The following is a 27,313-nucleotide window of genomic DNA, read 5'->3' as shown; positions in this document are numbered from 1 at the left end:
TTAAAAGGAAGTTTTTCCTCGCCACTGTCGCCAAGTGCTTGCTCATGGGGGAATTGTTGGTTTCTTTGTAGATAAAAGAGCTTGGTCTGTACCAGCTCTATATGGAAAGTGTCCTGAGACAACTTCTGTTGTGATTTGACGCTATACAGATAAAATTGAATTGAATTGAATTGAATTGTTTTTACACATCTTGTGTATGTGATCTTTTTTTGCTTCTGCCTTCTCTTTTCCTCTCCGCCGGCTCACAAAGCTAGCAGCAGCTGCTTTCCATCGCACGTATTTTCAGTGCTTGTGCAATACTGCGTGGTATATGACCACAGTGAGTCGCTTCCTCTCACTTATCAGCGATCAGCTGCCGTCTTGCAGTGTGTTTGAATGCAGCTTGAACACAAGAACTGAGATGCACAAGGTCATGCTTATGTCAGCCATGTCATCAGATAGTTGTGGCAGTAGGCTCGATGTGTCGGGGCCCTGATGTGTGTTCAAGTTCCCCATGTTGACATACAATCACACAACCACTCTACTGAGATGCTCTTGCACAGGGAACTGAATCCTTTCCAGCTCTAAGGATGATTCTCTGTTACACACCAGAATCACCTCCAGCTTTTCTAACATCCCTCACTGTGTATTCGGAGTACACGTCCGTTTAAAAACACAAAATATTAAAAATAAGGCTTTTCCTGAAATGTGTATCAGCCGGACACACAGGAACCCTTCAGCACATTTGACCAATGGTCCTCATCAACTCCTTCCACCTCTCCCTTTTTCAATTAAATAATGCTTTGTCACCCTCTTCTGAGGCGGAATAAGGGGCCGTATTCACCTCACGGACATCCCCCTTTCTGTGTTTGAGCTTAACAGGACGCTCGGTACAGACGCTCTTGGACACAGCAAACGCCAGGCACAGAAGCTGTGAATAGGGGGCTCTGTGGTGCCCCCTAAAAGAGTGTTTGTGTGTACTTTTGTGTGTTTCTGTGTGTGTGTGTGCTGCAGGGGGTGGTCTATTTGGGCTGCTCGTTGGCGTGTGCCCGATGGTGTTTGTGCAGAATGTGCATGTGAGGCCCCAACATGTGCGTCCATCTGTGTGTGTGTTTCCGTGCACATTTGTGCCCATTGTGCATTGATTTGGGAGGTGAAGGAGAGGCGCAACAATAAACACGATGGAAAAAAGTGAAATTCTGACCCTCGTTCTTTCAAGGCCGCAGTATGATGCATTTGTGGTCCCTTGTGTTTTTCTGATGCTGAATTGAGACCGCGGGGGAGTGGCGATCAATTATTACAGCAATTACACAGACGTGAGCTGGACAAGAGGAGTGAGGGAGAGAGACACAGGGAAAGAGTAAAAGTGTGTGAGAGAGAGAGGGATGCCTCTTATAAAGCCAAGTCCTGTCTCTTAGGGGAGAACTTGCGAGCCGTGAGACCGGGCTTTGGGTCAGAAACAGGAGCCCGATGAGCCAATAACTCTCCTAAATGGTGTTTTGGTGTCGTGGGACGCAGGCTGCTGAAGTTACTCGTCCTGCAGATTTACAGTCCCAGTTGTGTCGTGTGAGCACGCGAATGACAACAAAGCAGACATGTGGACGAAAGGCTGAGGCTCCGGGCTCCTAACTCCTCTCTGCACGGGTCGATTAGATCGCAATCCCAGCTGAGAAGGTAAGCAAATGAATTTCTCTGCAGAGTGCAATGAAAACACGAAAAAACAAAGAGCTTTGTGTGGCAACAAGAGAACAAGAAATGAAAAGTCTTTCTATGACAGGTAAGTTTCTCATTTGCTCCTACCTGGATAAAGATGTACCCAGAAGTGAAATGTGACAGATTTAAACGTCTGATTTGTTGTTACGTTTCATTTATTGTCAGTTGTTGTAGATGCACTTACATACGGATCTGATGGTAACAATGGCAAACTATTAATTCTCATTAAAAAAATCAGGGACTTTCTCAAGTTTCAAATTAACGTTAAACTTGCTCATAGGCTGATAGGACTCACCAAATCTTCACTGTGGAGAGATAATGTTCATTTTTCCAGGATGATGCAAATCTAATAAAAAAAACAACATCAAGTAGGATGAAAAGCTACACAGGATAAAAGCAGATATTTGTTGTTTTTCTCATGATCACCGCTGATTTCTTCACAGTGTTTGCTCACCGCTGCATCACGAACTGTGCAGAAGTTTGAAGTCATCGTCTAAATAAGCCTCATTGTTATTATCATAATGCTATTGTGGGAAAGTTTGACAGGATGCACTTCCAGCACGTGATGACAACATGACCATCAGAGAGAAGTGAAAATATCTTGAGTTCACATCCAATCAAATCTGATTTTAAAGCCTCGGATTTGATAGATACTGTCAGTTTGTGTCCCGTAGTGACAGAATAAAGCTTCAAAAGTTGTGGATTGAAAATAAATCAATAAATCTGAGTTATCACCTCACAACACGAGTCAGGCGGAGTAACGATGAGTGAACTCTGACTGTCATTTAGTGCTCATGGGCCGGCTCGCTGCAGCAGTGGGCGGAAAAATTGGAAACTATGATCAAAAATTATTTATAATTTTATCTCTCAGAAGTTGGAGGAGCACGATGGAAATAACTCATCAGGCTTAACTTTGTTTTTATCTCCAATGATTGTGTGCAGTGTTAGCGTGTCTTCAAATTAAATCGATAAAAAGGTGACTTATGCTTCTTTAGGAACCTTAAAACCATCTCAACTTATATCAGTTTCCTTTTTTGCATATTTTTTTCAAAAAAATTGTGCACGCTGTGATGTATTTATGCATGTTTACCTTCCGTACATACACTTCACCATCACTACCAGAGCAGAGAGTCATATAGTTCAGTATCTGAGGGCCAGATTAATGGTTTAGATGTGGTGCCAGCAGAAAGAAATCTGATATCTGAAGTGTGAAGAATCAAAATGAAAAAAGTGAGGCAGCAGGAGAAGCACAGAGACGGAGGGCAGAGAAGAGCTAAACAAATATTTGCACACCGACAGACACTGGTGAGTAATTTTTCTTAATTTTTACCTAATAAATCCTACCTTATTCAGGCGCCTTATGCCAAATAATGTGAAATTATTTGAGGTTAAACAAGGAAAGCGAGAGAGAGAAAGGAAGGTAAGAGCGAAGCAAACTATGGGGGAGTGCGTGAGTGTGAGGGGGAGAAAAAGAGGGAGAGACGGAGGGGATTACTCCTCACTCCAGAATACTAACGAGGGCCTTTTGTCACAGATCTCTTTCTCTCTCTCTTCCGTTCTCTCGTTTTTCCTTTCACTCATCTCACACACACACACACACACACACACACACACACACACACACATAATTATACACTCTTTTTCAAATAACTGCACACAAACACACATGCATGCATACAGTCACACATGCACGCTTACACACACACATGCAGAAACACGCATGTAATTGCAATCCCACTCTCACATAATCACACACACACACACACACACACACGGATGGACAGTCTTTTTTGTCAATGGCGTCTTTTGTTTCTTTTATCTCCGCTGCAAACAAAGCATTCCTGTGTACACAGAGGAGAGAGAGAAGGAAGGAGAGAGAAAGAGGAAAGTAGGAAAAGAGGGAGAGGGAGATCAGGAAAACATCCAGCGCTCCTTTGTTTGGCAGAAGAAAAAGTTTTGATTCAGTTTTTGGGTTCGTCTCTCTGAGGCAGGGCAGTGCAGTCAAGTTGTCATGGAGATGGAATACATCCTACTGGAGAGGTTGGTGAAAAAACCTTTTCGCTCTCATTAACTCCCATTTGCTCTCTTCGTTATCAGATATGTGCTGTGGTGGAATTTGAGGTTTTTCTTGGGACGTGAGCGTTTGAGTGTTGGGCGAGAGGGCGAAGTTTTCAATGGTGTCATTGTAATTAGGAAGCGTCGGAAGGGCTCGCCCTTGCATAATCACAAACGTGTGATGTAATTAAAGCTGATTGGTTACGCAATCCAGCAGCATTGCATAGAAGCTATTTTGATTTACACTATACGGCCATAAGTATATGGACACCCCAGGGCTGTTTTCCAGCCTGGGAGGAGGTCCAACTTGTATTTTTGTCCCCGTGCACAAAACGAGATCCACAAAGATTTTTTTTTTCTATGTTTGGTGGGAAAGAACTGCAGAGCCGTCAGCTCAACTACATCCAACACTTCTGGGATGATGTGAAACGCAGACTAAAACCTTGATGCTGGAAACTGATTTTAATAAAAAAAACATTTACATATTTTTTTGTTTCTCTATTTCTGAAGTTATCAGAGACAGATCCCCCCCCCCCCCCTCCGGAACGTCTCAGATGTTTTAAGTAATTATTGAAAGAAAAAAAAAAAAAAATCAAATAATCTAAAGATTAGGAAAAAAAAGTGCCCCAAAACTTTAAAAAATTTTCCTCTTTCCCAACCCATTCATCATCTCACCGCCTCTGGGTCACTGGACTATAAGACATAACTGTGCTTAAATGCTGCTAAGTGATCCTTAGTAGAAGTAACACTAATGTAATATAAACTATTTTTGTAATTTTACTTAAGATTTTGAATGCAAGACAGTACTGGAGCATCTTAACACTGTCATAGTCATACTGATACATGCATAAAAATCTAAGCTCTTCTTCCTCCATGAGTGCCCAGTACTCAAAGTACTCAAAACTGCCTCTGTGGCGTCTGCAGGACCACACTTTACCACAAAGGCTCATGCACACAGTCACACGGTGAAGACAGTGCCAGTCACGCTGTCTCAGCTGGTAACTAGCATAATGCTAGGGTGTCCATAGACTTTTGGCCATATAGAGCACTGCTGACAGCTTGTTCATCAGGTGCAATTGTACGTTTCGCATTACTGTGTACTGTATGAGACAGAGAAACAGAGAGACCTTGTGAGGATCCAGATAACACAGCAAAAAACGCCCAGAGCGAGACTGCAGAAGGACCCCTGTGCCAGGCTGAAAGGGTCCTGAGCAGGACACCCAGAAAGCCAAACTTTGGCTCTTTTCCTCCAAAACCCTTACCGCCGTCTCCAATTACCAGTCAGAAGTTCACTCTTTGTCCACTACAGGACTCTCTAGTTAGAATCAACAGCGCGGCCTTTAAAACACTTTATCTCGATAAACGTCCGAGTTTCGGACAAAGATTTTTGACCTTAACTGATTCAGTCGAGTTTCTCTCTCCTCCAGCTGACAAATGAGACTCTGTGTGGATGGTTTGTCGGGTTGATGCAGTACATCTTCATCCTAATTCCTCTTCCTTCTTTTCTCTTTCCTCTTCCTTATCTTCCTCTTTTGTGGGCCGTCCTCTCCCTACTGGCCTACATGATTTGTTGGACGTAAGTCAGCGTGTCAAATGTGTGGAGAAACAGTAACTGTCTGTGTGTGATTGGTGGACTTCATCTGAGTGTTCGGACAAGCTATCCCATAGTGTAAAACCTGTCACCGACAGCCATGCACCAGTGGAGCTAAAAACCTTTCTGCTTGTTTTAAACATCTTTAATGACATATTCGAGCACACAGGATCAGTTGTATTATTCAGTTCTGACTCACACATTTTCTCGCCTCACCTTAGGTTTCATTGTAACTCAGCTTGTGGTTTTGGTTTGCATATTTTTTATCAGTGGTTCTCAAACTGGTGGCTCACAGGCTGCAAAAAGGCAAGAAAATGTGTCACTGACATGCACGTCAATGAATGTACTATCATGCCCTTAACCTTTATTATTTTCTGAATCTGTTTCTCAGTTAATCTCTGTGGTCTCTAACCTATTTAAAAAACTACTGTAGCAAGTCATAAAAAAGGAAAAAATAGAAAAACAAGCCTTATCATTAGCTGTACATTTCTAAGAAACAGAAGTTTATAATTTCTTCATATTTGTGTGGCATAAAAAGGAAACGCCTCAAAATGTTGAAACCAGCGAGGAAACCAACAGGCCTGTTCTTCCTCTAACAACTGTAATGTAGAGAACTGTTAAAATCGACTGAAAAACTTACTTTTCCATGAAAGGCTAATGTTAAATTTCCATAGTGTATCTTTAAATGATCTTCACACTGAGGGGAAACTAAAGGTCTCTAAAGTCTTTGTACATTTTCAAGCAATACAACAAGCATGCCCACTTCAACAGGCCAGTTGTACAGAAGTGAAACAGGATCTGAGCTCGTCTTTTTATTCGTTTTATGTGACAGCAGTTTTGGCCCTGCCTTTCAGTGTCGGCATTTGGAGCAGCCATAAAGACTTCTGCCTTCAAACTTGGTCAGACAAGTCATTCATTTCAAACTTACTGAGACCTTAATGCTCGAAGAGAGCTACGTTTTTGCCCTGATTGGCAGTTCTCTCAGGCTGTTAGACTCATCTGTGGTGGTTCTACTTGACCCACCACTTTTGATTTTCTGGCTACAAACTACTGACAAGATGGCATTGAGTACAAACCACATGCACAGCACGCACTCAGGTGTTTTTGCTTATTGTGGATGGTTAGACCTCCTCTCAGGACTGTGGATGAGGGATGAATACCAGGAATTTGAATCTGAGTATTTACAGGAAATACCAAAATCTAATCGCTGTACCCGGGCAAAAATACCTGCTAGAACACAGCTCTTTCACAATGTCTTCATTCTGTCACTGCAGTCTGTTCCAGCAGTGTGACCTGAATCCAATTTGCATTTAAAGAATAGTAGAATTTGGTGTTTCAGACTGTGGCAATGTCAGGAAACTCCCACTACAGTTCCACCAAAAATTCAATAGAAAAATGAGACAGATAATGAAAAACATGTGTGTAGGTGCACATGGCCTTTCAGGTTTGCAGATTGAAACTGTGGTCTCCTGCTTTGAAAATCCAAAATTCCATTTTGGTGTAAACTTCTCGGGTTGTTCTGTTTTAATTTGCAACATATCTTCATCGAACATCATCAGTCACAGGTTTGGTTTCATATACAGAATTATAAGGCTCACTTGAGATGGATTCCCCCTGAGAATGAGGACAGGTGGCTGCAGAGGAAGTTACCAAAACCTACAGTCAGGGAAAGTTTTGAAATTATTCTGAAATCTGCAGGAAGCTACTATTCTCTTAATCACAAACACATCACCACAGACTGCTGGTGTTGTAAATGCTGTAAGACACACACACAAATAATTAATTTTCTCAGTTAGCTTAATGTAAGCTCACATAAAGACCTCTCTTTACCCCAAACTAATCTCAAATTACCCTTTTAACTGCACTGGCCAATAAGAGAATTGATTTAACTCTTTCTTTGTTATTCACCAGATGACATCTGCCACACCTCCGTCCTCTCGCAGCTCCTCCCCTCAGAAGGTGTGCCACTCCCAGACACAGACAGATGTTTTAAAGCCCTTACTGGGTGGCGGCATATCTGGTGGAGGCGGGACTCTGAGGAAAAGGAGGCGTGTCCTGTCCAAAGATGGCCGTAGCAACGTGCGCATTGAACATGTCAGCGGGCGGAGTGCTCTCTACATGCGTGACCTATGGACAACATTTCTGGACATGCAGTGGCGGTACAAGTTTTTCCTGTTCACGGCCACGTTTGCAGGGACCTGGTTCCTGTTCGGAGTGCTGTGGTACCTGGTGGCACTGGTGCATGGAGATCTGCTCGGTGAGGGAGCACAGATTGTAGGTTAACGGGTAGTTTAATGAAAAAACATGCTGGGATCACTCTAGATGATCCGCCGACCTCGCTGTAAACAGCCTTCATTGGGACTATGTCTTCAGTAGAAAGGCATTCCAATGAAAGCTGACAGCAAGGATTATCCTGAATCATCAGGACGCTGCTGATGCAATTACTGTTTTTCAAATGTTTTTTTTTATGCTTTGAGCAGCAGAAACAAAATTCTTCTATTAAGGTCAAAGCAGAAATCTCATGATATCTCAAAACCCAGCAATAAAACTGAACTATGTGCACAGTTTCAGTCTTATTGAAAAAATATGTTTTTGTTATATGGCTGTATACACCCCATTTTGTATAGTTTCCCTTTTTGACTCCAAATGTGCACGCACTTAAAGGACATAACTCGATGTCAACGTGTGTTCACAAGGTGGAGTTGGTGGTCAAAAATGTATGCGTTTCCTCTTTAAAGAATCTGAATACCAAAGTTTTTGACTTATTAAAGCACATGTACAGTCACTTCATGACACGATCGATCCTGGTCCCACTTGGTAGAGTTCATTGTAGCAGAGGTTACGTACCTTAACTGAAAGAAAATCCAGTAATATCCTAATTCCCATAAAATCTTTAATGCACCCAAGGAGACGTTGCCACTGAACTATGTGGTGTCATCTCAAGTACTCACCTACATGGGTATTTTTAAAACAGGGCTTTCCCTCTTTTGTTCTTAAGAAAAAAAAAAAACCATGTCCACAGAAAAATTAATTAAGCGCTTTCAAGAGCATGGCAAACCCTAACCCCAAAGCCACGTTGGTCAATCAGACGGAAAGCAACTACTGGTAGGCCATCCTTACATGATGAAGGCATGACCCACCTTCGCCATGGGGCACAAAGGAGATAATGGTGCACATCACAAGCCAAATACTCAGATTTCCCTGTCTGCACGTCAGCACTGCAAGCACTTGTTGAATATCTTCATTCTGGACGGGGTTTTCCAAAAGCTCAGTTTTCAATTACCTAAAATTGCGTTGGCGTGTGGACAAAAGACCATAATGCACATAAGAAGCTCAGTCTTGAAAAACCCCAGCTTACATGTGGACAAGGCAACATTCACACCCCTGACAAATATAGCAGTCAGCTGTGTGTGTACAGTATGGAAAGACTGAGATGGTGTTGTGCGTTAGGGTTCGAATGCACTTTTGTGAAGGGGACGTGTTCCGACTAAAAGAGCGGTAAGTTCCTCTTTAAGCTGTTTGTTTTGGCCTCCGTTTGAAACTGCTCTGAGACATCGTTCACACATAGCAATTCTGATACTAACAGAGTAATGATCAATGAGTAATGTAGTAATGCAAGACGTTGGCAAACCTCTGGCCATGTGAGTTTTGTTTTCACACCATAGTGTGTGCAATTGTACAAAACAGCATAAAGTGCAAGAAGCAATAATCTATGGTGTCTGTCCCACCGAAGAAAAAGACTTAATGACTGTGAACACCACTGACAAACCATGATGATGACAACCAGTATGGTGGTGTGATGTGCTGTGTTTCATAGCTGCATGAAGTGTGACAGGGGTGGCTGGTGAGAACTGCTGTCCTAAAGGAAACACGTCTTTCATGTGTTTTTTAAATGTGATCTGTCTATTTAATCTGATTTGAGCTACTGTTTTATCACTTATGCATATGGGCTATTTTGTAACTTAATTCAATAGGTCTTGAATCAAAAAGTTAATATCCACCATGTTATAATGCTATGGGCGCAGTTTGCTTTTGCAGCACTGCACGTCTATTTGCTTGTCTACACTTATGTTGAGGGTAAGCGCCATTTCTATTAGTGCTGTAAAGGCCCACGCTTAATCTTGAGCTTAAACTAACCCTTACAAAAATAAATGGCAGGAAATAACACCTGCTCTCGCGAACTTCCTCAAATGTCACTTGTGTTTCAAACTTTTGCTAAACTGAGGGTGATGGTAAAGTTTATTCTTGTGTAATGTTGCACGATGACAGAATATTTTCAAGGCAGAGAGATATTCTGCCCTGTTCATATTTAGTTGCTGAGACATTACAATGACCAACATTCGGTAAGCACACAGAAGTAAACTTATAAACTCAGATTCTGTTGCCTTTTCAATCATGCTCATGCAGAGTTCGACCCTCCATCAAACCACACACCCTGCGTGATGCAGATGCAGACCCTGACAGGGGCTTTCCTCTTCTCTCTGGAGTCCCAGACAACCATTGGTTATGGTTTCCGCTGCATCACTGAGGAATGTCCAGCAGCCATTATCCTCCTTATCATCCAACTTGTCATCACCATGCTGATGGAGATCTTCATCACTGGTACCTTCCTGGCCAAGGTAGTCAATCCATAAAACATCCAGTTGCAAAGTGAGATACAGTGAAAACAGGGAACTTCTTTATACATAGATCCATGTGGTTTTCATAGTCATACGAATTGTTACGGAAAATAAAAATTTTAGTTCAGCATTTTCAGTCAAGAGCTGATGTGTGCTCTCCTGAAGCACAGCTGTCCTTGCAGTGTGCATTGACCTGTTCCTACGGTGCATGTTGAGTGCAAGACTCTTACACAAGTCTTTCCAAGATTATCAGACTGACGCCACAACTGATCAAGGTCTCTCTGCTCAGGTTGCTCGGCCAAAGAAGCGAGGCGAGACTGTGAAGTTTAGTCAACACGCGGTGGTGTCGACCCACGAAGGTCGACCCTGTCTGATGATCAGGGTGGCCAACATGCGCAAGAGTCTCCTGCTTGGGTGTCAGGTAAGTAAGAGACATACTATGAGATATTTCCACCATTTCTACAAATTCTACTTGTATGTCTTAGCAAACTGAGAGGAAGTTGAATAGGTCACAACAGATTATGTGTATATTTAATGTGTAAGAACAACTGATCAAACTGTGAACCCATTTAGCTACAATGACTTGTGCACTTTGTCGCTCCCAGGTGACTGGAAAACTCCTCCAGACATCTCTGACCAAGGAAGGTGAGACAGTGCGTCTAGACCAGAGGAATGTGCCCTTCCAAGTGGACACGTCTAGTGACAGCCCCTTTCTCATCCTGCCCCTCACCTTCTACCACCTCATCGATGACAACAGCCCCCTGCGAGCCTGGGCAGCCAAGGGTAAGTTTGTTGGTGACGACCAGAGATTTCTGACGAGTGGTGGTAGTGTTCAAAGTAAAAGGTGTTTTATCTTTGTGATCTTTTGACTGACGCTGACTCCATCAAACAATTCTGTACATTACCAAGCTAGCTAAACAGCGCTAGTGGAGACTGCCAATACAGATTCCTTTGCCCTGTGGGTAATGAAGGCCAATTCATAGTATGTTGAAGCTACTTTTCCTCAGGGTGTCTGTGGGGTCTCCAACACTATGGACTACTAATATAAACCTGCTTTCTTCCAGCTACAGCATATTTCAGTGCAGAAAGGTTAGCTTTTTAGTGGTAAAGTCTGACAAAAGAGTTCATTACTGAGAAATCGTGCCACAGGATCGTAGACTGCATCTTCCCCAGACAGAAATTTCCTCTTTTTAGTTGTTAGCAAACTCAGATGGTGTGAAACATGTTCAATCACTTGCTTGCCTCCTCCCTTTCCTCTATTCTTCCTCTTTGTTTTACACTATTCTAATGTTTCATCTCCTTCCATTTACCTCCACCAGGTGGGGGCTGGACTGATCCAGAGTTGGCAGACTTTGAGCTTCTGGTGATCATGAGCGCTACAGTTGAGCCGACCTCCGCCACCTGCCAGGTCCGCACCTCCTACCTGCCAGATGAGATTCTCTGGGGCTATGAGTTTCCCCCTGTAGTCTCCCTTTCTCCATCAGGCAAATATGTAGCGGACTTCGCCTTCTTTGACAAAGTGGCCAAGACGAAGACCACGCCCGTCTTCAAACCCTCCAGCCCCCAGCACGGGTACCAGAGCAATGGGGGTGGGACTGTGCCTGAAGTGTCTGATCCAGACAAGATTCGCCTGGAGCAGAGCTACAGGGAGAGAGGGGAGGACCGTGGCCGGGCGAGAGACGCTCCTCTCAGTGTTCGCATCAGCAATGTGTGAACATATGGAATAGCTAAACTGGGAGCATTTCATAGAGAGCTATGCACAGGAGGCCGATTTGCTGGCAACAGGAAATCTCGGAAACATGACATCAACACAGCTTGAGGGACTGTCTTTTTAGACTGTTCTGAACTTGTATCTGAAAGGTATCTAGGTCCCATTAGCACCAAATGATGCAGAGAGCAAATATGGAAGACCATAGACCGCTGTTTGGTCAACTTCAAGTGTGTCACTGACATACATTTGCTGGGATAATATCTGTTTTACACTGGTTTGACTACTCATATGATGGCATAACACTGCCTAACTGCAGCTACTGTATGTTTCTTGGATCATATACTGTAGACACTTTAATAACTACAAAAAATAATAGTTTGGTTTATTTATTCACACAGAAAAAAACAAAAACAAAATTTAAAAAAGCAGAGGAGAGTACCTTGGTGGGTTTGTCTGGGTTCTTCCCTGGAGTACTCAATGTGAAATCAGGAAGCGAACAACATATGGCAGGAGGTAAGGTTAGTACGATTGGGGGGGATCAAGTGGCTAAAACACAGACAATTAGACTTAAAAAAGTTGTGTGACTGACTTTCAGCTTTGTTCGCTTCCATTACAGTAAAAACACCAATAAGAAGCTAAGCCAGTATATTTAGAGCTCTCAAAATCCCCACCCACAACTCTTTTGTAACACTCTCGAGATATTTTTGTATTCCTGTTGTGAAACAACAGAAGTACTGGAGCTAAAGACACGTGTCAGATTTTGTGTATTGTACATTGTACAATGTACTGTAATATGTTAAGATAAAGCACTTTGGAGGTTCTATCATAGTAATGTAGCACTACAACTGGAATGTAGACAAACTTTGATTGATTATGTTCAAGGTGCTCTGCAAACTGTATCTCTTGACGGTGTGGGCATTGCTTGTTTTCTGTCATAGATGACTGTAATTGCTGTTAGCACTTTATGTAAGTATGTGATGTATGTTTGCACCTTAGGAAGGTTAGCTGCCCATGTTTGGAAGCTTAAAATATGTTTTTTTTTTTTTTTTTTTAATACTACTAAAAGCTTTTACACACTGAATATCTGATGCAGTTAGAATAACTTTCAAACAGATGTTTTTGTTTTTTAGTTTTTTTTTACAGTACAAAGCAAACTGGAATTGCAATTTGTTTTTCTCAGTGGCCTCAAACAGACAGATAAATCAGATAATGTTTTTTGATCACTAAAAGCTGCTGTACATACATGGAAGTGGCTGCCCATCTGGTTACTGTAGGTTGCCAATGTTACTGTTAACAACAAGGAAGCTCTCTATGGGAAGTAGGCGACTTTCATATTTGAATTAATATTAACATTGTCAAAATTAACAATGGACATTTTGTCAAAGCCCCCTTTATTTAAGGACATGAAGATGACTTAATATGGCTATGGAGTGCATCTGAGTGCTGACAGATTAGAACGTGAAAGCGATGTTGTGAGTCACTGACAATGATTCTATGCGAATGGAAATGTGTGACAATGATGGTTAGGTATGACAGATGAAGCAAGGACCAGTATGATGGATATGACTATGTTGGAAATTGCATGTATTTGTAACATTTCCTCAATTAACATCAAGCTCTGGAATGTTAATAGTGTTTAAATTGCAGATGCAGATATCAAATGAGACAAATTCTCTCTAAAAAGTGATTTAATAAAGCTGATTTTGAGTTATTAAAGGCCACATTGTGTGTCGTGTCTTTTACCAACAGTATCATTCTAGTTGAAAACTGATCACAGAGGCCCAAAGGCAGAAACTCTGAGACTCATTCATCCAGGCCGCATGGTGTACACTTTGCTAAATCTCTGTCAGAAACACAGGAAGTTCTTATTCATTCTCAGTGTAATACTTAAAGTCGATGGCGGCTGGCATGGCAAGCAGACATGAGCACCAGCACAGATGCATACTGCTTTGGACTGACAGCAGCAAAACATATTTTAGCCATCTAAAAAAATCTCACTTTAAGTGTATGATATATTTAGCATATTTTCATCACTTCACCTTGCTGTCAGAGAGCCCTCCGTGATGAGGAACTGAAGTAGAAATTTCACATCACAGAACACAGGAATGTTAGTATGGACTTGAACTAATGCATTAAAAATTCAAAGTTACACAATACCACAACCCGGACAACTGATCGAGGCAGTGGTACATAACTGATGAATACACTCTGTGATAAGCTGGGGAAAACATACGATGACCAGTTTTCTCAGAATGGAAAAGCAAGTTCTCTCACAAAACCTCAAGAGCACTTAGAGGAGCCGAAAGGCCTGAGTCACTTTGGTTTGAGACAAATCTTGAGGACTCACTGCCTGTAGCCACATGTCACACACTCATTTTGTATGTCCAGAAGAAGAAAGACAAAGGGGGTCAGTGTAACAGTCTGGATGAGTTTGGCTGTGTACTGGCATCAAGTCTAGATATGTCTGACCCCAACTGAAGATTCAGTTAGGCAGCATGTAATAATAGCCATGCACTGCTCTTTGATGCTACAGAACAAATTGAAACACTCTCATATCAAACCAGCTTGGTGGAAAAGTGAGACTAGCTGTCAGATATGGAGAGCAGGTCAGGTATATCTATATGACACTGAACGCATCATGCTGTTCTGTTGAAGATGTTGTGGTTCAAGAGGTTTTGAGTTTAAGGGTCATCAAAGCGAAGTATAGATAGTATACAAGTATATAAGGAGTCTGCAACATTTTTTCCAGCCTTTACAGTTTGTGTTTTGAAATCAGTCAGACTTGACTAGCTTCACAGAATAACAATCTTCATGTGAGTAAAAACACAAGTGTCAAAAAAGGAGGACGTAACAGGCTTTTGTGCCTTCTAGGTACCCGTACGTCACAAGTTTATGTTGAAGGTGGAACTCCACTCTCCTCACTATCACGCTGTACTTCCTCATGTAACACATTCGGCAGGATGGAGCGCATCGTTCTTCTCTTTGCAGTGTTTCTTCTGTGTGAAGCGAAAGGTAAAACTTCCCACTGCTGATTAACTTTTCTCGTTGCTGTGTTGTGGCACTATTTAAGAAACAGAAGTTAGACCAAAAACTTGTTTTGTTGCAACTAATTTTTGAATGATATATATATATATATAGAGAGAGAGAGAAATTTCAGCAATTCTCAGTGAGGTGCTCATTGTCAATTATTTCAATAGTTATGAATGAAATGTACAACTACACCATCTATCCACACACACACACACATATACAACTAGGGCTGGGCGATATGGCTGAAAACTGTGTCACGATAAAAGTGTTTTATATCGGTCGATATCGATAATTATTGATATTTTTTATGACCCATTTAAAATAAGGACCAGGAGAAAAATACATTCAATTAAAACATTTTTATTTTAAATTTAACCTTCCTCTGATTATATCGGCTATCAAGGCAGAAAGGAAAGGAAATGTCAACACAACCATGGAAAACACTCAAATAATGAATGTAAAAAAAGTGTAAAAATGTAAACAGAGAGAAACCTGAGAACTTTTTTCCTGCAGGTTTAGTGCAGGAAGTTCACAAGCTGATTCACCTTCTGCTGAATTAAATGTTTTCAGATATGTACAGTGTTTTGTAAACATAGCAGAAACTGAGGTAGACTTGACATCAGTAACATACAAACAAACAAACAAACAAACAAACATGATAGACAGTGCAGTAACACTGACTGAACTATAAAACCAGCCTAGACATATGAACAACTTAAGTCACTCTTCTTACTCTAAACATACATGAACTATTCAATTATATTTTTATTGCAAGTGTGTTTTAAAAAAAAAACAAAAAACGAAAAGCACGTGTAAGAGATGTTTGTAACCTGGCTTCTCCACAGTGCTCAGTGAAGCATGTCTTTAGCTATATGATATGCCGCCACCTCCGTTACGTCTTCGTGCCTTTTAGATGATTTGTCATCAGGCACTGAAGCAGCATGGTGGTCACCTGCTTGTGTGGTGATGCTGTGGTTGCAGATGTTGTTGGACGTTAGCGAATACGGCTGCGCTCCAAAAGGTGAGCGTGGCTAAGGCGGTAAGACAAGTTTGTGGTGTTACCGGTCTTAGTGAGGACGACAGTCTTGCATAAGTTACAGACCACATTGGTCTGACTACGGTCAGACTTATAAAATCCAAAAAACTGCCATATTGGCGAGCTGACCCTGTTTTATCGACAATTTCTTCGCTCGCTGCAGCGCTCACTTTCTATTTCTCATCTCACTCCTCGTGGAGCATCAAACACAAGACAACGAGATGGCGCAACCGAACTTGATAATGTTACATGATTGGTGTGTTCGCGTGTCTCTCTCACTGATCAGCGATTACTCCCTACGTTGCTCGGTTACATGAGAGCGAGTGCCTTTGTTCATGCAACCAACCTCGCTTCGCAACTTCAGGTTTCTTCCGACGAAGAAAAAAATTATTGAATGTTTTATCAAACGCATTTTTTATTGATATTGATTTCGTGTCTATCGCGAGACATATCGTTATCGTTTTATCGCCCAGCCCTATATACAACTCTGGAAGAAATTGAGAGACAACTGCAAATTTTTCTGAAACCAGCATCTCTACATGTATGACAGCCATTCCATTCCAGTGTCTGTTGAATTCCAATACAAGCACACTTCAATCTATTTAATGAGCTCCCACTTTGAAATTTGGTGGAGGATTGGTAATGATCTGGGGGTGCTTCAGCAAGGCTGGAATCGGGTAGATTCATCTTTGTGAAGGACGCATGAATCAAGTCACGTACAAGGTTACCCTGGAAGAAAACTTGCTTCCTTCTGCTCTGACAGTGTTCCCCAACTCCGAGGACGGTTATTTCCAGCAGGACAATGCTCCATGCCACACAGCTAGGTAAATCAAGGTGTGGATGAAGAACCACCAGATCAAGACCCTGTCATGACAAGCTCCAAACCTGAAACCCATTGAAAACCTCTGCAATGTGATAGCAATGAACAGCAATGTGCAAGACTGGTGGAGAGCATGCCAAGACGCATGAAAGCTGTGGCTGAAAATCAGGGTCATTCCACCAAATACTGATATCTGAACTCTTCCTAAGTTAAAACATTAGTATGGCGTTGTTTAATAATAATATGAACTTGTTTTCTTTCTTTTCTTATTTTGACCATTTGTCATTTTCTGCACATAAATGCCCTAAATGATAATAATTTTATTTGGAATTTGGGAGGAATGTTGTCACTAGTTTATAGTATAAAACAAAAATGTGCCAAAGGTGTGATGGCAGTGTCCTCAATAGCTCTCAGCAAGCCAACAGATTACAACTGACACACGATGGAATGCAGCCATGTTAAAAAAGTAAAACAAGGCAAACAACTTAAAAGCAGTTTATCAAGATAAAATCTGAGACGCCTTCCTCCTCCTCCTCCTCCTCCGTCTCAACTTTTCCCTCATGTATGTGTGGTTTGGTTATCCATACTGAGTCATGTCATACCCCACCACCCTCAATTTTCCACTTCTGCCACTCACCTGAACTTTTATTCTGCCTCCTCAAGCTCCTACTTCAGTACCTACACCTTAAAATTCTGCTGGAACCTGACCTCCCACCATCTTTAAAAAACAAAACTGAGGAGTTGGGAGTAATGACTGTAGCAGGCCTGAGGGCTACCCCATTTACGCACTGTCACTTTGTGCAGATCAGTTAGCTATTTAATCAAAAGCAAGGTGTAAATGCATCCAAGAGGCATTCAGGACACCTCCAGAGGGGGTTTAAATCTATTAGAAGCAGATGTTGAAGAGGTGTAAATGCATCTGTCTCTCCAAGACACATGCATAAACTACTCATAAAGCAACCTGTTTAAAAATCCACTCCCAGCCTAATTTTCTTACTTAATACTTCTATTGCCAGCCTCCTCTGTCACTCTGACAACAGCAGCTAAAATTACATCAAAATTACCCTGAAATGAGCCATTGGACCCTGTTTCATTACAGCGCCGGGGGAAAAAGGCTCCGTTGATCTGATCTCTTCAGTTGAACCACAATATGATCTGCGTGGGTGAGGGAGCGCTCTGTGCTGGAGCCTGTGAAGACGATAAAAGTTTTGTTGCACACGTTCTCTCTCTCACACACACATGCTAATCATGAGATCACTTGAGTCCCCATGTCTTTTTGTAAACAACTCAGTATCACATGTTAAAATGAGTTGCAACAGTGGAATCTCAAACTACATTTCCCTGCTGTTGCATTTCTAGCACATTAACGTCCATTTCTTTTAGTTGTATCTGCACACAAGTTTGTGTTTGTTACTACGAGGGACACCTTGCACATATAAGTCGTCAGATGATGTACTGTTAATTTGGAAATATTGATTAGAGCTGCTTTCAACAGACAAATAATTTTGATATGTTCTGTTTGCAGATACCATGACTGAGATTCCTGTGTTTGTGAGGACAGGAGGGGACATGTTTCTGAATCTCAAGCCACCTATTCCTTTAGAAGACGGTGAATTCATATGGAAATTCAATGACAATCAAAACATTGTGAAATTCAAGAATGGTGGTGCAGCAAAAATTCACAAGATTTATCAAGGAAGAGCTGAATTTTCCAAACAAAATTACTCTTTAATCTTGAGGAATGTAACAAAGAGTAACAGTGGACGTTATGTCGCGCTTGTTTCTGGTGACGAGGACACGACTGTAGCTGAATTCAATGTCAAAGTTCAGGGTGAGTTTTTCAACAGTTTAAATGTTGATACACAGCAGTATCCTGTTTCAAAACCCCTCACATTGTTTTTTTTTTCTTCTTCCAGATCCAGTGGCTCCAGTTATGCTGGCAGTGAAATCCACTGGCTCCTGTAACCTCACTGTGACCTGCAGTCCAGTGGACTCTGACTTCAGCAGCACTGCTATATGTGACAACCAAACCTGCTCTCAGGTGAGAGGACAGGAATCAAAGGCCACAACTGATCCTTCCTCTGTCAACATCTACCTGGAGGAAGGCTTCATCATCTGTAACCATAGCAACCATGTGAGCTGGGAACACAAGAAGAGGGACATCAAACCTTTCTGTGGGCTTCATTCAGGTAAGATTAAAAGATGAAGAGTGACATCGTGAAGTTACTCCTAATCAAACTTCCCACATGACAAAGTCCTCTGGAGGCAGACTGCTTCAGTTTAGCCACAGAGGAGAGCCACGTAAAAACAAACTGACACAACATTCAATTCTGTATCATGCTCAATGTCACTTTTGAACATTTTATCTATCTTGTATCAATTTGATATGCCAGAATTGTCAAGCACATACTCAACACTTAAATAACGTAAAACTAGAAATATACAGAAGCTGAGCCATTTTTAATGCCATTTTCTCAAAGATCATTAAGTACACAATGAGATAATCACACTGTTATGAAAAAATCTACTCGCACACATACAAGACACCTTGACAACAGTAAAAATTGATTTAAGCTGAAAATGTCAAATCAAGGAGTACTTATTATCGATTAACGCTTACTGTACTTCAGTCTAACTTATTTATATGCATACTTTATTAGAACATTCAAACACCCACCGGTGAGGGTAGTTTCTTTTCCAAGTCCCCGGTGCCAATAGGAATTCTTTTAGTTGTAGCCTGCTGTACAGTAAGACATTGGCTTTAAGTTGACCACCGTCTGTTAGCCTACCCCTTACAATAATAGGCCATGAAGTATCCACTCATGTCAAATCAAATGGGAAAACATTCACACAATCAATGGCAAAAGTTCATAAACAGTAAATATGGTTTAACTTTGCGCACAGCAGAGTGTGCATGTCAACGTCCACTCTTATGAAGTTGTTGTGATAAATATCTCTGGAGATCTCTCAAGATAGTAAACTAATTAACTCCTGATCTCCAGAAAACAGCGTTAACAAAAATAACAGGTAATATCTTTTCCAGTTAGCGATATTACTGTCTAATGCAGCCTCATGAAGAGTCTTCAGTGAAAATGCTGTTTTTTTCAGAAATGATTTCACAACAGTGAGCCGATCCCACTCTGCTCTGAACAGCAGGGTTTAAATTATCTTGGGGAAGCTTTGTAATTGTCATTGTCATGTGCAACTTGTCATCACCAACAGATACGTCATCAAATACTGCAGGAGTCCACACACTAACATTCTCCTACGGGTCAGAAAAATATCTGCAGCTCATCAATTTCCGAAAGCAGTCAAAAAGTGAGGAAACCCTTTAAGGTTAACCTCAGAGAGATTATTTCTGCCTGCAGAACAGTTCTGCCCTTTCAGAAATATTTGTAAAATCAAAACTAGTCTTGATGTGTGTCAACATTTCTGATCTATTTTTCTGCTTTCTTTACAGTTCCCAATAGAGCAACCATAATTGGGATTTCGACTGTCTTTGGAATTGGTGGTGTTGTGGTGGCCCTTCTCTTTCTGTTCAGAAAATGTAAGTCAAAGCCTGCTGTTCCAGCAAATTAACTGTGCAATTAGAATCTTTTTAATTGGTGCAACTATAATGAATCAAGAATTGCCAAAAAAACAAAATCTAGATTTTTTGCTACAGCAGTTTTGTCATATTGGGCTAAATGAATGAAGCTGTTTTGACCTGACTTGAATTGGACTCCAGCTCTTGAGAGGCACAGCTATCATACATGTTGAATGTTTTAGCTTTCCTTCTTCTCAACCTCTAAAAACTAACACTGCTACAAGATACAGCTACAAAGAACAAGTTTGCTTATATTGCATCTTAGTCCCCCCTGCTAGTTCATTTGTCAAACATGTACAATGGCCTGCCACTGTAGAAGCTTGTAAAATTACTGACAAAAAAAGAGAAATTTCAAAAACGTGAAATGCTAACAAAATATGAAAGTAAGTAACATTATTTTGGTTGGCCTATTAATAACTGTAAACCCAACACGCCCAGCACAGGTCAGCATTAGGACAGACACAAGAATAAGTTAACTTCACCCAGTGCCCATGGGTAGAAAACCACCAAAGACAAGGGGCTGTTTTAATAGTGACCCAACAGTATATCAAAAATAATAACTCTGACCACCAGAGCTGCTCTACATTAAAATATTATCTTTCTTTACTACAAAAAAGTAAAGTTGACACTTAAAAGTGAAAATTAACCCATTATAAAATTAAAGCTTCCTAGGAAAATGCAGATCTTAAGCCAATCATCAATGTTTTTGTATGACTAACCTGCAGATGTAAGAAAGAACTCCGGAAATACAGTATATGCAGTTCCTCAGGTAAGCAGAAAGGTTTGTGAGTAATGCAGTAAAGCTCAATTTTTAGAAATACTTTCCAAATCTACAGCTCTCTGTTAGGTCGAGTGGAACTGAAGTCCAGCCTTCCTAACACACTGGCCATCGATAACAAACTGTAACACTCCACAGTCATGACTAGGCAGTCTGTCAGGCACGGTGGCACAAGTGGTAACACCGTTGCCTCACAGCTAGAAGGTCCCGGTTCAAATCCTGCTGTCCTCCACCATGCCTTCAGTGCCTGCTGCTCGAGGAAAGGGGCCTATCTGTGTGGAGTTTGCATGTTCACCTGCACCTGCACCTCCTTAAAATACCCCCATTAAATACATGCAAGAAGATCACTACCTGACCAATGGTGACCAACAGGAACTGGGACCCCGGGTGCAGGTCGGATGGCAACCCACCGCTCCTGGTCTGCCGTGGAGGAAGGACGACCAGGATGGGATAAATGCGGAGGACAAGTTTCAATTGCATGGCGTGTGTGTGCATGTAACATTGTGTGACCATTAAAGGGGATTGTCCCTCCGATTCTTCTTCTTCGTCTAAATTAACTCCATCTCCTTGCTACAGCTACTGTTGCACCCAAACTGTCTCTGATCCTGCTGCATGCGCTCTTGCTGATGCCAATCTTAGGACTGCTTTCTAATTACTTGCCGTAAACTGAAGAATTTCCAGATGCACTATGATCCATATATCCAAACATGTTGCTTGAGTTCTCATTGAACAGCAGGTTTGGATAAGTACAGCAAACGTAAAGCAATACTGGCAAACATTTCATTTTCCTAACAGGGTCATTTGATTTCTTTCTAGGATTTCACTCCAGCCCACACACGGCATCAGGATCCTACAGAAGATGCTTCAGGTCTATCTCCAACCTCCACCTACTGCACAGTGGCGTTTCCCAGGGCACCTTCAGAATCCAATATGACCAAAAAAGGCGCTTTGCCAGAAACTGTGTATGCTCAGGTTCAGAGACCTGCTGAGAACAGCTGCACAACAAACACTGAGAAGACACATTTACAGGAATAACCCAGGACTTTTTATTGGGGTTAGGAATTGAAATTAAATAAATAAACCTAGTTCTGTTAGAGTGTGATGAGGTTCATGACATCAGTGGGTGACTCGGCTCTGGGACACTGCAGGGGAAGTACACACATGTACTTCAGGGGCCTTCCTGCCAGCACACAGCAGTGAAACTACCAATGTCATTGGTTTCGCTCAAACAACAGCGAGGCCAAAGTACTCTTGTTATGAGGAGACAAAGAGGAAACTTTAGTGTTGTCTGGATAGCTATGATGCTTTCAAAGATTAAACACGAACTAACTCTCACAGTCTTAGTACACTTCATTCAACTCAGAAAAGCAGCGACAGTGACTTTCTGTGCTTAACCACTTCACAGTAACTCTTATTAAAGTTTAGACACCATATACTGACGAACTGAATATCAGAGCGCTGTCTGCATCCCTACTCCGAGAGACTGAAGGCCGCGAAAGACCACGACACCGAGTGTTCTCAAACACCCTTGCCCTCACTCTGACGCTGTTAACCTGCCGCAACTATTCAGAAACCGAGGAACTTGATGTTGCCTCTTGACTGACTAATTAGAGGTAGACTCAAACAAACGTCAGTGTAAGATGCAAACTAGCTTGTTAGGTTTTCACCTCGCCACATCGCAAACGTAAACGTAAAAGAACGCATTATGATGCATTCATAGTAGGCAGTAAATCACAAAACTGTTAATGAAATAGACATTTAACCACATTTATCCATTTTATGGCTATACAGATAAACCGCGGAAATAGCCAGAGGTTTTGTGAACAAAGTAACCCAGGCGGTTACAGATAAAACCAACTAGTTAGCATTTTTCTTCCGTCTATTGACACATATTTGACATTCTTGTTTATACGTATACTATACACTGTTTCTTAGGAACTACTGTAGATACTTGTTTATATACTTAGTTATATTGTATTATATTATAATAATATTATATAATATGTATTATATGTTATAATACATATTATATAACTATATGTTTAGTTATACTTAGTTACATTTTTAACAATTGCTATTATTCTATGTTAATATGCTTAGCTATTCTTTGAGAACATTCTTTTTCTCTTAGTTTTTCATTCTCATTCTTATTCTTCTTTGTTGTATATATTTTGTGTTTGTCTGTATGTTTAAACTGCTACTGCAACAGAGTAATTCCCCAAATTGGGATTAATAAAGTAACAGTCTAAGTCAGCTTAGATCTCTATGAATCCATTGATGCAAATCACTTCAAGATACAATCACAACAGGAGGCGCAATAAATAGCAACAACAGACGAGCAACTGTGTTTAAAATTATATTTAGGCACCTCATCAATAACATTATTCAGTGATCCACAGATCAGTAACACTCAGACAAAAACGCTGTGGTAATGTCAACAAAGGTCCACACAATCCACTGCAGCAAAGATATTTGGTCCAAAACGTGATATTGTGATGTTACACACAATTTGAAGTGATAAATATTATAAATGGCCTCATTATAAAAAAAAAAAAAAAAAAAAAAAATATATATATATATATATATATATATATATATATATATATATTTGGAATTTCCCCTTGCAGGACGAATAAAGGACTATTGAATTCAATTGAATTGAATATAGCCAAAATATAGGTATACATACCTTAAATATGACTATAGATGGCCAAAATTTAGATTTCAAGAGTATAGATACTCATGTTATTAAATATATAGCAAAATGCCTTTTTTGGTGGTTTCATTGTGATTTCTAGCTAATAAGTCCAACAAATACTCACCTGCAAGCATCTATTTGCAAAAAACAGATGCTTGCAGATGACAGTGTGTTCAGACTTCAGTTACTCAATGCTAGAAGCACTTACAGCGATTCTGACTGCTGAGGACAAAAGTTCAGAGTGTTACCTTTCAAGATACCAAAACCATGCATCCAAATGGTTCAAGAACAGCTAACAAATTGCTTTTGGTATGCCTTGGATAGGCGTGTTAGGTTCACTTTTACTGGAATGGTAAGGGGTTTAATTGAGGAACATTATTCATGAGTGTCACGTTTTGTGAGAAATTAAATATTTATAATGTAGCTGTCAAATGCAGTGTCTGGGCTCCCCGTAGGCTAAGAGTTAACGTGCACACCACAATGTGCTCTTTCTCTCTCTCATTATTTTACTTCCGCACTTCACTACTTCCTCAAACTGTATGTGTGAGAGAATGGGACCTATTTTGCTCTTATATGCTCTTTTCCTGTCTTGGATTGGCCAAATTCAAGGTAAAAAACAATTTTTTCTTCCTTTTTATTCTGGACTGATTAAGGGAAATAAGGCTATTTCAACTTCACCCAGAACATTTTGCTGTGGGTTTAACTTCACTGGGCATTATCGGTGTTAGGCACAGCTGGAAGCTGCCCTAATAAGAACCACCACTGTGGTGCTGAGGGGGTTAAAGAAACACACACCACAGTCTTTTAGGAAAACAATACATAATATAACATGAAAAATTAAACCCACTGAATAATTGTAGTAAAACAAAGGTAAAAATCAAGTACAGAGAAAGCATAAAATAAGCAAAATACAACAATTTACAAGTTTATTTCTTTAGCGAGCTTTCTTCCCTGATATCAACAGGTAGTTTGTTCCAGAGCTTTGACAAAAGCCTCAAATAAAGCAGCAGCAGATGATCACAGTGTTCTTGAAGGCAAATAGCGAACAAGGAACAACGGGCTAGGGACAAGCACGGTAGCTGAATATGTGTTTTCCGTGTTACAACTTCTGGAATACAGAAAAGACTCCAACTTGTCTAAGTTGTAAACATGCTGATAAACGACTTCAGTGGATTTTTCCAGCTCTGAACACCTTAAATCAAGGATTTCAGTGCTCATGGCAAGATTACAATCAGAAGCGATAACGTGAATATTCAGTTTCTGTGGTTTTGTTATCAGTTTTTATTGTTTTTATTATTATTAAGTAGTAAGGTGGAAAAACCCCGTCTACACCACAGTGTGTTCAAACTTCTATTTGTGCTGTCAGTAATTGTGACTGGTGGGAATAAAAGTTCAGAGTGTTACATTTCAAAAGAGACCAAAAGCATGCATGGTTCAAGAACATCTATCAGTTTAGTTTGATTATGCCTTTAATAGACATTTTAGGCCAATTTTTACTGGAGTGGTAAATTATTGTTGTTGCATCTCAGATTTTAAGCAGCCGCCACGATCCCACACCTATGGTTAGATGCATTAGCTTCAGTAAAAGTAAAGAAGTAAAGTAAAGATGTTTCTGACTCAGTTTGACTGTGCTTCAGTGTAAATCATAGCCTAATCTCTTATTAAAACTGACCACAAAATAAAATACAAAAAATACATCTGCTTCCCCAAACAAAGAAAACTGCAGGAAACAGCTAGTCTTTAACTCCCTGTGCATCCACTGACTCACTCCCCCCAAACATGAACTAGAGAAGGAGTGGATCCCATACAAGAGTCAGGAATAAAAGAAATAAATTACACTCAACAAACAAATGTGCATTAAACACACTGAATACAAATAGTAAATAATAATGAGAATTATGATGGTAGAAGAGCGACAGCAATGAGAAAGGCAAGATCTGCATATTGAAACAGGCAACAAATGAATTAAACTACATTTAATTGTTTAAATTAAACTATTTCCAAAAGGCAGGAGTGAGGAGGAGTTCAGCTGCGATGCTTATTAGCTGGTAGCTGCTGGTCGCCTTTGAGCAGCACAGTGAATTAAATTTTTCTTCAGTCTACAGCTAGCTAACGTTAAGTAGTGAGGATGAAATGGCAGCATCTGCTGTCATCCTGTCATTCATCACTCACTCTTCAAGATGGGGGACAACAGAGTGGGTAACAGAAAGTGACAGAGACAGATTAGAAAGACTGTGAGGCTGAAAAGAAAAATACTTCTCCAAGATGAAGGTGCTGCATAATTTTCAGTTGATGACCCAATGTGTTGGAAATATAGTAGAAAAGGAATCAGTCAGTATCGACCAAGTTAACATCTATAACATGCGTATTTCTTATTGTATGTGTTTACAGGGTCCAGAGCAGTGACTAGTGTGTTTGTGCAGAAGGGAAAGGATGTGCTTCTGAATGTCAAGGCAGATGATGATCTACAGAAAGATGTTGTTGTTTCGTGGATATCCAATGCAGATATGGTTATAGTAAGATCTTTACCTCAGAGCGAACCAACAATCTCTCATCATTACACTGGAAGGATTGAGTTTTCTGTGAAAAATTACTCTCTGAAATTGAAGAATCTACAAGATGGAGACAGTGGAGTTTATACTGTACGAATGACAGGAGAGAGAGAAGTCACAGTTAAATACAACGTCAGTGTTCAAGGTAGGTTTGTTAACAATTCACACATTAACACAGAGCTTCTGCGGCCATGTTTCTAAAATGTTTCACACAAACTTTCCCCCCCTCAGATCCAGTGTCTCCAGTGGACCTGACCGTGGACTCTGTGTCCAAAAGCTCAGACTCCTGTAACCTCACTGTGGCCTGCAGGACGCTGGACTCTGACTCTGTCATCAGCAGCACTTTTAGATGTGACACCAAAAGCTGCAGTGAGGAGGGAGGAGAGCGATCAGAGGTCATGACCTCCGGTGCATCTCTGCACGTCTACCTGGTGAATGACTCCATCATCTGTAACCATAGAAACCAGGTCAGCTGGACTGAGGACATTGAAATGATTGAACATTACTGCCCACGAAGTTCTGGTAAGACTGAAAAACAAAACAACCTGCTGAGTGTAATGCACAGTTTGGATTGTAGCTAAAAAAAATGTTAGATTAATTGTGCTCATTACAAATATTCAGTAAAAACTATTTTTAGCCTTTTATTTTACATACAAGCATTATTATTTGATTATTTTTTAAGAAATTTGTATAATTCAAACTGCAGTCTGTCAAAAGCACAGCCTGGATTTAAGCAATGTGATGCTACAGTAGCACAGTCTCACTGATGTTGCTTGACTTAAACCAGACATCATTTTTTAATGTGACTTTTGTTTTTCTTTACAGATACACCTAAACCAGCCGGCATTACTCTCTATGTGCTTGTTGTCGCCCTGATTTTAATTGTCATCTTAATTGCTGCAATTTTATGTATTCGACACAGACGAAAAAGTAAGTCCCAGCATGCATTTTAACACAGAATTCCAAAAAAAATCTCATCTGTTTACTGTACATGGAAATTCAGTGTTCAAGCAAAGTTCATCATCTGGATAACCCCCTTTGTGTTATTAGGCAGTGCAATTACAGTAATTATATAATTAATAATATCAGGAGCCTCATCTCTAAAAATGTTCTCAGATTCATACTTGAACTTGGTCTTCAGATCA

General features: G+C 40.7%; 3 protein-coding genes and 1 long non-coding RNA gene across 5 annotated transcripts; all 4 read left to right on the top strand.

Annotated features, from left to right (window-relative positions):
- Positions 1-1,100: 1,100 nt before the first annotated feature.
- Positions 1,101-13,384, top strand: LOC139338604 (ATP-sensitive inward rectifier potassium channel 10-like). 2 transcript variants are annotated; one of them, XM_070973775.1, is made up of 6 exons: positions 1,101-1,653; positions 7,250-7,595; positions 9,746-9,957; positions 10,247-10,378; positions 10,563-10,740; positions 11,277-13,384. In XM_070973775.1, exons 2-6 carry the CDS (start codon positions 7,250-7,252, stop codon positions 11,669-11,671), a joined length of 1,263 nt encoding a protein of 420 aa, XP_070829876.1. In that variant the 5' UTR covers positions 1,101-1,653; the 3' UTR covers positions 11,672-13,384. The 2 variants fall into 2 exon arrangements, with proteins under 2 accessions (XP_070829876.1, XP_070829877.1); XM_070973776.1 differs by lacking the exon at positions 1,101-1,653 and adding an exon at positions 3,530-3,732 and having other exon boundaries at positions 7,282-7,595.
- Positions 13,385-14,614: 1,230 nt separating this feature from the next.
- LOC139338753 (T-lymphocyte surface antigen Ly-9-like) lies at positions 14,615-18,760 on the top strand. The gene is made up of 3 exons (XM_070974010.1): positions 14,615-14,680; positions 18,080-18,385; positions 18,471-18,760. The coding sequence occupies exons 1-3, from the start codon at positions 14,629-14,631 to the stop codon at positions 18,758-18,760; spliced, it is 648 nt and encodes a 215-aa protein (XP_070830111.1). The 5' UTR covers positions 14,615-14,628.
- Positions 18,761-20,017: 1,257 nt separating this feature from the next.
- Positions 20,018-21,922, top strand: LOC139339508 (uncharacterized). The gene is made up of 3 exons (XR_011602662.1): positions 20,018-20,101; positions 20,866-20,909; positions 21,735-21,922. It is a non-coding gene; the product is annotated as an uncharacterized lncRNA (long non-coding RNA).
- A 3,874-nt stretch (positions 21,923-25,796) lies between these two features.
- On the top strand, positions 25,797-26,749 carry LOC139338752 (natural killer cell receptor 2B4-like). The gene is made up of 3 exons (XM_070974009.1): positions 25,797-25,815; positions 26,008-26,313; positions 26,400-26,749. Exons 1-3 carry the CDS (start codon positions 25,797-25,799, stop codon positions 26,747-26,749), a joined length of 675 nt encoding a protein of 224 aa, XP_070830110.1.
- Positions 26,750-27,313: the final 564 nt, after the last annotated feature.

This window comes from Chaetodon trifascialis, chromosome 11 (genome assembly GCF_039877785.1).
Source record: "Chaetodon trifascialis isolate fChaTrf1 chromosome 11, fChaTrf1.hap1, whole genome shotgun sequence".
Classification (NCBI taxonomy): Eukaryota; Metazoa; Chordata; class Actinopteri; order Chaetodontiformes; family Chaetodontidae; genus Chaetodon; species Chaetodon trifascialis.
The sequence above is the reverse complement of the archived record's forward strand: the minus strand, read 5'-3'. Positions and strand labels throughout refer to the sequence as shown.

Bases quoted from the DNA above. Each gene is read 5' to 3' on its own strand.
- LOC139338604 (XM_070973775.1), top strand. From the start codon at position 7,250: ATGACATCTGCCACACCTCCGTCCTCTCGCAGCTCCTCCCCTCAGAAG. The intron at 9,958-10,246 runs GTAGTCAATCCA...CTCTCTGCTCAG, and splicing joins CTGGTACCTTCCTGGCCAAG to GTTGCTCGGCCAAAGAAGCG. The intron at 10,741-11,276 runs GTAAGTTTGTTG...TACCTCCACCAG, and splicing joins GCGAGCCTGGGCAGCCAAGG to GTGGGGGCTGGACTGATCCA.
- LOC139338753 (XM_070974010.1), top strand. From the start codon at position 14,629: ATGGAGCGCATCGTTCTTCTCTTTGCAGTGTTTCTTCTGTGTGAAGCG. The intron at 14,681-18,079 runs GTAAAACTTCCC...TTCTGTTTGCAG, and splicing joins TCTTCTGTGTGAAGCGAAAG to ATACCATGACTGAGATTCCT. The intron at 18,386-18,470 runs GTGAGTTTTTCA...TTCTTCTTCCAG, and splicing joins ATTCAATGTCAAAGTTCAGG to ATCCAGTGGCTCCAGTTATG.
- LOC139338752 (XM_070974009.1), top strand. The intron at 26,314-26,399 runs GTAGGTTTGTTA...TCCCCCCCTCAG, and splicing joins ATACAACGTCAGTGTTCAAG to ATCCAGTGTCTCCAGTGGAC.